At 38.7% G+C, this 13,430-nt stretch overlaps 1 protein-coding gene across 1 annotated transcript in view; it reads left to right on the top strand.

Moving 5' to 3' along the window:
• CACNA1E (calcium voltage-gated channel subunit alpha1 E) overlaps window positions 1-13,430 on the top strand; it is a 295,321-nt gene that overhangs the window by 95,136 nt on the left and 186,755 nt on the right. The window contains exons 4-6 of the mRNA XM_087960861.1: window positions 609-712; window positions 4,045-4,197; window positions 6,052-6,233. Coding sequence (XP_087816987.1) covers window positions 609-712; window positions 4,045-4,197; window positions 6,052-6,233 — 439 coding nt within the window. The remainder of the gene's footprint in view (window positions 1-608; window positions 713-4,044; window positions 4,198-6,051; window positions 6,234-13,430) is intronic.

The following is a 13,430-nucleotide window of genomic DNA, read 5'->3' as shown; positions in this document are numbered from 1 at the left end:
TCGATCCTAGGTAGAGGCTAATATTTGGAATGGGCTCTCCTGCTCGAGCAGGGGGTTGGACTAGATGACCTCCAAAGGTCCCTTCCAACTGTTGTGTTTCTATGATTTAGAAATTTAGCTGGAGATTTTACAGTATCCTTCCCCTGCCATGCCCACCAAGTCACACCCACAGAACCAGTAGTAAAATTTTTTGCATCCCACCACTGGTTAAGAGGCAATATTATTGCCTTGAGAAATGTGCCTTTCTCAGGCACAATTTTGCTAAATTCCCAAGACTTTCCTGTTCAAGCCTCTGGGTAAGATTCTGATGTCTTGAATTTACAACTCCTAATTCTAACACAAGGCACACAGACTGAATTGGAAAATGTGAGTCCTAAAGCTAGTGTGTATTTTTTTTAATTGCTGCTCTGCTAAGATTAGGCTAAGAAATGGTTGTTGACTCACAGCATAGGGTAAGGTGCACCATTTCTGGCTGTCAGGTGCCTGGTGCGTGTTACGCCTCCTCCTGCAGGGAGGGAGGGAGGGAGGGAGGAGGGAGGCTGGCAGGCATATGTGCATTTCCCAAGAGCTATGTTTAGTAACTTTTGTCTCTTCCTGTTTGTTTCTAGCATCCTTGCAACAGCAGGAGCACATTTTAACACCCATGTGGACCTGCGGACTCTGCGGGCGGTACGAGTGCTCAGACCCTTGAAGCTTGTTTCAGGCATTCCTAGTAAGCATCTGGTTTATCTCCCTCCCCATTTTGCCCTACTGTTGTACTACTTCCTTGCAGAGCAGTGTTGGTATTTCCAGTGGGCATCTTTGTTTCCTAGAATATATTCTGTTAGACTCAGGACAATCTGCATATAGTTCCAGACTGGCATTTAAGAATTTAAGTGATATTGAATAAAATATTGATGTTAAATAAAATATATCTTCAACAACCAGACTGACAGGCCTCAAGTATTTCTGATGCTCTGATTCAGGAAGGCTTTTGGTAGATTGGTAAATTAAGGGAAAGAAACCTGACTTGGTTAATTTTGAATATCAGGTGATGCTGAAAAGGGGGAATGCTGAGAAGATGAGGCCTTAAAAATTAGTAGCCCCATCTATTTCTCACCTGTTTAGAATACTATATGCATATATACCGATTTGCCGGCGTATAAGACGACTTTTTGCCCTGAAAAACATGCCTCCAATTGGGGGATCGTCTTATATGCCGGGTCGTCTTATACGCCGGCAAATAGTAATTGGGAAGCACTGCGGCTGCCCAGCTGAGGCACTTTTGCGCACCGTGGAAGCGAATCCCGTGAAGCCGAAAGGAGCAGCCAGCCTTCTCCCAGCTCCCAAGGAAAGCGAGGCTCGCACCGCCCGAGCTCGCTGAGGTATCCAGCTGGGGCTGTCAGGAGTTGTTACCGCTGGCGCGGCTCCGCCCGGCTCCAGTCCGCGTTGCCTCGGGAAGGGAAAGGCAAAACCAGGAGCCGCTGCTGCCATTGCAAAGTGCCGCCGCGGCTCTTCCTTTTGCCTTTTCCTTCCCGAGGCAACGCAGGACTGGAGCTGCACGGAGCGCGCCAGCGGTAACAACTGACAGCCCCAGCCGGATACCTCAGCGGAGCCCGGGCGGTGCGAGCCTCTCTCTGGGAGCTGGGAGAAGGCTGGCTGCTCCTTTCGGCTTCACGGATTCGTTCCACGGTGCACAAAAGTGCCTCAAAAAAAAAAAAAAGTGCAAAAGTGGAAGGCGTGCGGAAGGGGGCGAGTATATAACAAACTATATTTTGAGTGGAAATGTTGGGGGTCGTCTTATACGCGGGTCGTCTTATACGCCGGCATATACGGTAACTACTAGATGAGCTTAGTTTTACCTGGAATGACAATGATTTTATTAGAATACCACACCAGACCTGCCCAAATAGATCTGAAATTTAATGGATTATGAGAGTGTCAGAGCTGGAAATTATATTTTAACTGGCTCTTGCAAAAAGGAGGAGACATATTAGGCTGAGCTAATAAGCCATTAATCAGGCCCATGTGTTTTGAGATTTCCAGTTTTACTCCATAAAGATTATAGGTGGTCCTCAAGAAACCACTTGTTCATCAACTATTCAAATTTACATTGCTTGAAAGAATGATACTTACTGGACCTTGAAGTTCTGCCTATTGCATCATTCCCACAGTCATGAGAACGCCATTGGCAACCTTCAGCACTTGTTTCTGACAAGCGAAGTTGTTGAGGTAATTCCCCGTTTGGAGAATGAGCACGTACAGGGAGACGTATTGAGAGTAGTGTTTGAATAATACACACACAGCACACACATACACTGTACAGTAAATGTTGGTTTTTACTTCCAATAAAGGTTTTAAGCAAAGTTCAAAATAGGCAGTCCAAAGTCATTCACAGGTAAGATCAGTCAGTTTTTAGTCCAGGGATAATCCAATAACAAATTCCAGTGTCAAAAACAGTTCAGTATCAGACTTACACCAAATCCAGGAATAGCAGTCAATTAGAAGGAACGGCAATATTCTCCAACAGAAAGAAACAGAGACTCACTGAGACTTCTTCTGAGACTAAGACTAAAACAACCCAGGTTTCTGGCTCCATCTTATGGCCATTTGAGAAACCACACCCAATTACAGTTTTGCATTTTCTTAAAGAGACAGTATTAAAATGTCTATCCTGGTTTATATATTTCTAACCCAAATAGCTGTTAGGTGACTTATATTCCTAACAGAAGTCAATGAGGAAGCTGGCAGGAGGTTGCAAATGTTGACCACCCGACGGAGCTCTTAACAATAGTGCAGAATTCATTTAATGATGGCAACCGCAACTGCCACTGCTAAGCGGCACTATCAGAGTGTGATGTTGCACTTTCCGACCATGTTGATTAGCAACAGAAATTCCAGTCGCAATTGCCATAGTTAATTGAGGACTACCTGTTCTTCTGTGCACTGAGGAAAAAAAAGCCAGAGTTTTCATTTTGGAGTCAAAGGAAATTCCCAAGAGTCAATATTGTACAGTGACTAAAGCATTGGACTTGCCTTAGGGAAGCACAGGTTTTAGTTCACCCTTATCCATGAAAATTGACTGCGTGATTTTGGGGTAAGTTATTGTCTCTCAGCCCAACCCATCTCAGAGTTATTGTGGACAGGAAAATAGCACTTTGAGCTTCTGAATGAAAGGCGAGAGACCACACTAATGAAGCCATCATTATCAGTTTTGACTCGGCAATTTATAATTGTTTTGCATTGTACTGCAAAATTCTCACCAGCTCACTTAAAATATACAATATGGTGATCGAATCTGGTGATAAGAAAATATATATTTCCCAAGGCTTGCATACCCTTTGACAAACTATGTGTGGGTGTATTTATTTCACAATTATTTGGGGAAGAATCTTTTCTTTTCAAATGTATACATTTATTAATTTTACAAGTACAATGAAAGGAAAACAAAGTAGGAGTTGAATGAACAGGAGATACAAACACAAACTTTAGAAAAGTACTGTAGGTGCAAAGGTTTCAAAGTGGCATTTATATACATTGGCATATTACAATATTTTTGATCCATTCAAAGTTTTATGCTGATATAAATGTAAATTGGCATTAAATTTAGATTATTCTGCAATAATGACCAATTGTAAACAGAATTAGCTGAAGAAAGGAAATCACAATAATTTTTGCTTGATCTAGAACATTTGGCAAATGTAAGAAATCATTAAAAATTGAATATTGCAATCTTACATTAGGGAAAACCTAAACTTTAGAAACCTTTGGACTAAACAAACTATTTTCTCCTGCGGAAAATAATTGGGAGGTTTGTTCTAATGGAAAAGAACTTGCTCCTTTGGGAGATGAAGATTTGCTTTCTCCTCCTTCAGTGACATGAACTTTGCCTGCCTGCTAGAGTGTTGTCTTCCCTTGATTATAATATGGCATTTGCCAGACGATAACAATTTTTCTGAGCATGTTTCACAGTGTGACACTTCCTTGTCTCTCTGCTTTCCCCAAAGGAATAATGTGCTGATTGGTGCTTCTTTTCAATTGCATTTTTCTCCTTTTCTCCTTAAGGTTTACAGATTGTACTAAAGTCCATCATGAAGGCAATGGTGCCTCTGCTTCAGATTGGTCTCCTTCTCTTTTTTGCAATCCTGATGTTTGCCATTATCGGCCTGGAATTTTATAGTGGAAAGCTACATCAGGCTTGCTATGTAAACAATTCAGGTAAGAAGTATTGCTGCCTTCCTTTTGACTTTATTCTAGTCCTGGAATTTTAAAAAACAGCTATGGATCTAATTAATCTACAATCCTTCAGAAAGATTTGTTCTGTAGGTCTGAATATGTCCTCTGGGCAAAAATACTGTAATTTGAGCAGTAAGAAAAAACAGGACTTTTGTCATGTTGTTGCCGTCGTTGTTTTCCCATGTCCTGTTCACCATGAATCTTGAATACTCCTGTTCACATTTCATGCCAACTCCTGATGATACAAGGCAAAAACAGTAAAAACATAAAATAAAATCCAGACTAAACTCTACTTTTCTGCTTTTCTTTCCAGTCTCCTCTCTTCTCCCTGGCAATAATGTCTTTTCACACCCAGGCTAGATCTTCTTTGAACACAAGAGCAACTCAGACCTTTAACTCTCACATTAAAGAATAAAGTATCCCTTTGAGAAAAAAACTAATGTTAGGAAATTCACAGCCTACATGAAAGAACATAATATGTATCACTGTTTCCTATTTGTTATTCTCCTTTCCACGTACTCCCACATACAGCTTTCTGACAACTTTTTCCATAGATTTATTTTTAAAATTTAATAATTTATTTCAATTATTTATTTTAAACTAAAGGAATTTTATAAATTATTAGGTAGTCAGGGTGCACCAAGAGAGATGTCTATACTTAGAAGAGATCTATATTTTTTCTCCATTTTTTTTAAAAAATGGATGCCATTCCTTTTAGGAACTAAATCTTTTGCTAGGTTTTGCTAAAGCTCGGTGAAGAAGATATGATGTGTTTGTCATCTCAGGAACCCACCACCACATCACAAGGAGGCAGCACAGCAGAACTGGGGAGCGGGGGGGCATTTGCTACTTACTTTGCTACTTACTACTTCCATCCTTCCTTTCACCCACCCCCTCCCACTTATGACTGTATGACTATAACTTTGTTGATTGTATCCTTACGATTTTTTAAATTGACTGTTTCCTAGTATGATTTGATTGCTTATTGTACCCTATGACTATTATTAACCTTGTACCTTATGATTCTTGACTCTGACGAATATATCTTTTTTTATGTACACTGAAAGCATATGCACCAAGAAAAAATCCTTGTGTGTCCAATCATACTTGGCCAATAGATAATTCTATTCTATTCTATTCTCCATTCCGTTCCGTTCCGTTCCATTCCATTCCATTCCATTCTATTCTATTCTATTCTATTCTATTCTATTCTATTCTATTCTATTCTATTCTTACCTTAGGAATAAACAATGACCAAAAGTAGTGACCAGAAGCAGAACATGTTTATATATGTTCTCCGTTAGGGCCATTATTCTTCCTGAAAGCCATCAATACCCTGTAACTAAGAAGAAAAGATCAGTACAATGGTCAGGTGGAAAGATCTGCTTCTACCATTTCATGATCATTATGGTAAACAGGAAGCTATAAGCTAAGGATGTCAAAAATCAGCAGTTCCCTGGATCTTGGCAGTGTGAATACCCTTGATACTGACCTAACTGATCACCATGCAAGGAATCTAAACTTTCCTGGAAAAGAGGAACTATAGATACTCAAGTGTCATGCAGACATTACAATACTAGATTTGGACTGGGTGGCTGGATAATTTGGGCTAATTGTTCTTTCTCAAGCCAGCCCACTTCACAATGTTTTTATGCTGATCAATTGGGGGTAGGGAAAATCCTCATATTCTTCACCTTGTAATGCTCAAGGAAAGGGTAAAATATAAATAAAATAAATGCATATAGAAGCTTCCTGTTTTATTGTATCTTCCTGGTCAACATTGCTCTTTTACATTTATGTACATTTAAAAATGATTTCACCTCTGTCTGACTGCAGGTGAATTACAAGAGCTGGACCCGCCACATCCCTGTGGGGTGCAGGGATGCCCTGCAGGTTATGAGTGCAGAGACTGGATTGGTCCCAATGATGGGATAACTCAGTTTGATAACATCCTCTTTGCCGTGTTGACTGTCTTCCAGTGCATTACTATGGAAGGATGGACTACAGTGCTGTACAATGTGAGTAAAGACAAGTGAGGAAAGAGAGGGCTGGTGCAGAATTATCTTATTGGATATTGTTTCTAATTGGTGGCAACTGAGTAATTTCATTTCATTTCATTTCTCACTGTATCTCATATGAGCACTATGTTTGAATTGTCATATCCTCATGCATTATTTTTAAAAATGCTTCTCCTTTTAACCATAACTTTTGACATAGTAACACCAGATTGGCATCCAATTTCCAAAATGCTATCAGTTCAAATAAAATTTATTGTTTGCAATATACTTGTATAAATATTATTGTACTAATTTCCAGACAAAAGTTATTGGCGCTGATCAGTCTAAGCAACAGATCTTTCCGTGTTGGCAAATCATTTGTCTGCCAGCGTCCACTTTACAGAGTAATAAAATCCCACCCTACAAATTAATGTCCCATTTTGTGGTATTGTGTCATTATATCAATTCTATTGAAAAGCTACTCTATAATTTCACCCTTTTTCAGTTTCTGAAAAGGGTCCTTGCCATTCTTTCAGGACGATCACCATTACTTTTAATCATAAATGTGAAAGAATTGGTTTAATATCTGCATTTGAATAGAGATTTTTCTTCCTTTTTTACCTTTGCTATATGGCATATTCTATAAACCTGTACAGCTGCTGTCAAAATATTGGCCGAGCAGGAACTCACAAGGCATATAAGTTTATAACAGAAATTAAGCTTCTGACAGAGTAAATCTGTTGCGGGCAAGCAGAGTTGGTAATTATCTAAATGAAGGCTTTGCGGCCTTCTCCATCAAATTCTTCCTATCCCTTCCCATCACCTCCTCCCCTTCCTTGTCATGAACTGCACTACTCTGTGTATCGAAGCAGAATAATTGCATTATAAGTACTTGACATAACTCCTATAGGAATTTGATCATGTAACTGTGCTTAAAGGCCTGGCAGACGCCCACGAGTGAGTTAGGCAGCGAGGAGAATATCATTTTTAATGATGGTGCTGAACTTCAGGTATAGTGGTGATTGTCTCCCTGATGGGAAGGAGTGGTGCCACCAAGTCCTGGATTAATACTTTCCTCCTTTTTTAACTGAGAAACAAAACTCTTGATTCTTGGTTCCCGCTACCCATGCTACTGCATATTATAGTTACAAACACCAACCCTTGGCAACTTGGCAGACTTACTGTAGAGATTAATGATTAGGGTTCTGGCTGAATGTGAGAGACAGAGAGATTGCACTCTTACATGCTGCTTTCAGTTTTGAAACTAGAAATAAAATGGATATTGGAAAAATAGACTATTTATTATATCTTATGTATTAGACATTTTCCTCAGAACAGTATTTGAGGAAAAAAAACCTATGAACACAAACTCTGTATACTGCAATTTCTCTATCATGTCAATTAAGGGCAGCTGACTTCTGATTTTTTGCTCAGGAACTTGAGCCAGGAGGTTCTTGGAACTGTCACAGTGCAGTGAATTTATTTGAAGCTTCAATTCTGTTTCCCCCCCTACTTAAATATTTTTAATTACAGTATGCCTTTTCAGTTTCGTTTGCCACCCAGAGTTCCTCCTGGTAAATGGACAGCTATATAAATTTTGTTAAATAAATAAATAAAGCTGCAAGAACTTGGCTTAAAGTATCTGGATAGCATCAAAGAAATACAGAAAGTCTAGTTCTTTGTGGCCGTATAGTAGACATATAGTTTTGGAAGATTGATGTAGCAATGATAACATACGTGGAAATATAAATACAGCAGACAGGCTGCATCCCATAATTGCTAGATAAATACACTTCTGATATGCCAAGAATGGATCTATTTAGCCCATGTAAACTAGAGATGAAACTGGAAAAGAGCCGCTTTGTACACAGGTAGTCCTCATTTAGCAACTGCTTTGCACAGAGACTGCAATTATGACACTGATGAAAAAAAATAACTTTGCAACCGATCCTCACTTTGACAACCTTTGCAGATCTAAACAAAACAAAAGAAAGCTGAAGTAAGATTATAAGGACAGTGTAGGAGATGACCAGGCTGAGTCCAAAGGAGGGGTCAAATGGTCATCAGTTTCAAATTCCTTCTCACCAGTCCATCCCACCTTGAATTCCATTGACTCTTATCTCCCACCAATTTGCTCTGGCCCTTAGCAGTTCAGATTCTTGTGGCTTACAATAAATCCTTATGTTCGTTTGAACTGCTTGGGTTTCCTGATTTCCACATTTGACAGACAGACATGGTTCCACTTAGCAGCTCCTTCAATTAACAATGAAATTCGTGTTTACTATGGTGAGGTAAGAGTTCTCCAATTTTTACTCTCAGGAAAGTAAGCTTAGAACTTCTGGATGCTAATCTCACTCTCTTTTCATTCTATATGACATGTAGAGGTTGAGTGTCTTTAGTGAAGACGCAAATGACTCTTTGTCTATGGAATTAATTAATAAAATGAATGTTTGTGGAACTTTTCCACTGATGATGCATCCTGATTTTCCAAAGCCTTCATTTGGATAGAAGGTGTCCATAGATAATGAAGGCTCTACATTGCCATAATCACCTTTTGATGGGGGAGTGAAAAGAGGAAGCAGCAAGGTCCTCCTTTTTTCATTCATTTCTCATTGACTGCCCATTCACTAGATTTTAGCGTATTTGATTATTAAGAGGATTCCTCCCTAAATTCATGAATAATTTTTTTAGACAGAAACTTCATCTCCCTTTCTAATAAGCCCAATAACTCCGTATTTTGAAAACTGAGATTTGTAGGTAAAATTTTCATTGCCAAAACTCAAACTTTGTACCTTATATGTACTGTATATTGAATGGGGCAATTTAAGAATATTTGAATGGGGCTATTTTGAGACCGGAGCAATACCACTTTTGCTTTGACATATTCAAGTAATGTTATTTCTGTTTGGAGCTTCATAGAGTGGGTAGTTGCCATGACTAGAGGAAGGAAGGAAGTAATATTTTTCTAAAATAAGTCATCTCAGCGTTATTTTTATATTGTACATTTTGACTGGAGTGATTTTTTTTGTATATAAATGTAAAATAACTGTAAATGGAATATAACATTCTCTTTTCACATTCATTATTCCACTTTTCTATCCCTGCTTATAATTCCCGTTAATAATTACTCATCCATTTATGACTTGTTAACTCCTCTCTAGAGGAAATAGATACAGAACATATCATTACATAAGTCATTCAACTGGGGAAGAAACTTAAACTGCCTCTATTCATCAGCTGGGAATTCTCAGCTTGATTGTCATCTACATTGGGTCAGTTACCTTGACTTTAAGAAAAACTACAAATATTACATTTTCTTTTTGCAGAAACCCTTAACATGTTTTGTACTGAACTCTATATGTGATTGATGGACGTTTTGGTTAAAGTGGAAAAAAATATGCTTCTGAAAAAACTGGGAGGAGGTGTGATTTCAGGAAGGATTAAAGTGACACATGCAATGAAGTTATTCACCTTTCATTCAAAGTCAAACCCATAGTTTTCCCTGATTTATCTTTGCCTTGTTCAATTCATTATTTGGTTTGAATCGATCTGTCTATGCGCTACTAAAACTCTCATTCCTATAAACTTGAACTGTTTAAAATGGTGAATCACAGGGCAATAGTTTTTGAACCAACCTCAAATGTACTAATTTACAGATTGCATTCAAAATGAGCAATCAATTACCTCCATGGAATTGAGCTTTAGCAAATTTTATAAAACATTCCATGACATAAATCTTATCATAAAACAGTTTACGATACAAAATGTCACAAAACACTCCTGGGCTGATGTTTGACTATGCTATACAGTTCAACACGAGCTATTTTCAATGCAGATAATCCCAACTTTTCCAGTGAGGGCAGTGCATTAGACATTGGTCACTGTTGAAGATATTGAGGAATCTGATAATAGAATATCTCTGAAAGGATGACCCAACGAGTCATGGGTTATCTAATGTAACATGTATTCAGCACCTGTGCTTTCAAGCACTGTTTCTTCTCAAAGGATTTGCAATTGATTGGCACCTTACTTGGGTGGAGACTGAGGTGAGATTGATTTGGTGAAACTGAATGCATCACTTCACACTAAACTAGGAGACACAATTTCTTCTGCATGTAGAAATTCTATGCAAGTAAAGAACTGAAAATAAAAGAAAGGTATATTAGCATGTCTATTCCCAGCACTAGTAGTCCCTAGCAGGACCTATTAAGTTAACCTAAAGACCAAATATCTGCTACAACAACACTGTTTGCCTAGTTTTCAAAATGCCAGAGGGTGAGGCCATAGAGGGAGAGAGTATTTCATAAAATGGGAATTGCTGCTATCTAAGTGCTTTGGAGATAGCAAACTCATGAAATAAAAACTTGGATTTCTACAATGGCTTTATTGCTAGTTAGGTAATTTAATAGAATCTTAAAAGCCTGCCATAGCAATTCTCCAAATCATATTTAGCAAATGTAAGGTGGGGTTCGGGGAAATAAGGTGAGTTTTTCTTACACTTCTCCCTTTCTTGGTTTAAGAAAGTTTTTCTGCAATAATCCTATTCCCTTCTCCACATTGGAAGGGTTGGGTGCACATTCCATCCCAGTGGCAAAAAAACCTATTGCTGGCTTTACACTCTGTGAACCAGTAATAGATGGTGATTTGCCATATAGTCCCTCTCTTGGTGATTGGACCAAATGGGCAGATTCAGTTGCCTGATGTCTCCTGGTGCTGCAGGAAGTTTCATAAAGAGCTTTAAAGATGATCACCAGGGCTTTCAATTGGGTCCAGGCAACTTTTGACAACTTATAATGTGACTTCAACTTGGGCGCTAATCCAACTTAATAGAGTTCTGATATCAGAAGTCTACACACCAGGTTTTCTCCAAAGGCAATCCCTTGCAGAATGCATGGATTATAACCAGCTAAGGTCAGATAAAGGCTCCCTGGCCATAACTTCCACATAAGCAGGAGCTGGTAGTCAGGAGAATTTGTAAATTATGAACCAACTCCTTTGGGTGTTTCAGACTTCCCTGATATTTGCACATAGTCCTTGTTCATCAGCATCAGTTATAGCCAAATAGTAGCTAATTAAGACACACACACACACACAGTGGGGAGGGAGGGAGGCTGATTGCTGCTGCCTCATTTAGATAAAGATATTTGTGCAACAACACAAGCATTATTTTTCATTCTAGCATGTGTTGTCAGTTCCAGAAATTTCACAGTAAGTGCATGCATTGGTCAAAAATGATTTTTTTTAAAATACCCTTTATAACCATTTATTACTGCCGTATTTGCAAATGGTTGCCTAATGGGACAGTTACTTAATAAGGACAACTTGTATTGAAGACGGGCAATTGTCTTTGTAGCAGGTACTCTGAGTTGTTGTTTTTTTTTCAACCATGCAAATCCTCACAGCCTCCAGGGTCTGGTTGAAGAATTGAATGGCATTTTCAGCTGGAATTGCAGGGGTGTTGTGTAACTGAGGGTCATCAGTATGTTAATGACACATCATTTGGAACTGCCAAATTACCTCTCAATTTATTTCACATGGATGTTAAATTTCTTGGAGGAAAACACTTAGCAGTGAGGTAGCCCAATCATAGATTCCCAAAGGTTCTAGTGGCATTTTCCCCATTCATCAACTAGGACTGAAACCACCATAAAATAATACCTGTGCCTCCCCTGGGGACAATCTAGAAGAACACCATGTGTGTAACATTATAGAATACTGCTGGGAGAGCCAATAGGACCAAGATGTACTTTCTCCATCTTGGTCTTAATGAAGAAGATTAAGCAATGAGTGCAAATTAGGGTATCCTCATTGAAAAAAAGAGTTTCTATACCCTCCTCCAGAATATATTCCAGGTCTAGCTGCCAACAGAACAAGCCAAAAAAAGTCATGAGCCTCCAGGGGCCGAGCTTAGCATATAACAGGATGTATCAACTTCCTTGCATCATGAAATCAAAAGAACCCTGAACTGGTGTACATAGTGTGTATATAGCCCAGTATAGTCTGGTAATTAAGGCACCAGGCTAGAAACAAGGATATTGTGAGTTGTTTTCATGCCCATTTTAGCATGAAAACCAGCTGGGTGACTTTGGATTAGTCACTTTCTCTCAGCCCAACTCACATCACAGGGTTGTTCTTGTGAGGAAAATAGGAAGAGAAAGGAGTGTTAGGTATGTTAGCTGTCTTGAGTTATTTATCAAAATAATAAAGGAGAGAAATAAACGAAATGTAACATATTTGGCTGGTGACTTTTGCTGTTGTTCTTAGGATTATCAAACAATGAAATAGAACAATTCTGCCCCCTCTCATTTTGGTTGCTTGTTATGGATGAGCTTAGTGGATCAAGGAAATCAGTCCCGGGATGAACTACTCCCTCCTAAGCCAAATAGATGCTTGCTGTGTTTGCTATAATTGATTGATTTTGTGCCATCAAGTCATTTTTGAATCCTAGAGACCACTGTTTGATCCAAAGTATAGGATAATATACTATGGATTGATTTTTCATGTACATCTTGGCATGAAATTTGTCTTCAATACTGAAACAAACTTAAGGGAACATGATGCCAAGGGTTTGTGCACATGTTGCATATTTCATATGACAACACAATTGCTCAGCCCAGCTGTAACTACATCTACTATGTCGCTGGGAAAACTAAACTTTATGTCACAACTGAAATCTGAGCAATATTCTCATTCGGTTGTTAGTTTACAATCTACTTCGGGAATATCCATGCAAATCACAGTGTCTTAAATCCTTTTTAGAAATCCATAAGAACTGGAGTCCCAAAATATAGGACTCTCAGAGGTATCTTGGTATTAATATTTGTCTCAAACTGCAATGATAACCAAGCCTTGGCAAAAAAGAAAAAGAAATTAAAGAGAAAACAATGGAACAATAAATAGGAAAGTTCCCTTAACCAGTATTCCAGGATTTCTACAAGTTTTTGATTAATCTGATTAAGTACTTTGCTGTGATGACACCCCTCTGCAATTCATTTTTTGTTAAAGAGAGCCTGAATCAAACCTGACTAAATAAATGCACACAAATCCGTTTAATTTAACAAATATCTATATGAACCTTATTTCAGTAAGGCTTCTAAACATGTTATTGCCAATGAATCTATATGATACTAAAACCAGGGGTGGGTTTCTACCGGTTCTGTCCACCTCTGCAGAACTGGTAGCTCTGAAGAGCAGCAGACATAGAACCGGTTGTCTGCT

This window comes from Notechis scutatus, chromosome 3 (genome assembly GCF_049901735.1).
Source record: "Notechis scutatus isolate UNSWTSFEM ecotype Mainland chromosome 3, rNotScu1.2, whole genome shotgun sequence".
In the NCBI taxonomy this organism is placed as follows: domain Eukaryota; kingdom Metazoa; phylum Chordata; class Lepidosauria; order Squamata; family Elapidae; genus Notechis; species Notechis scutatus.
This window is presented reverse-complemented; position numbering and strand designations above follow the sequence as displayed.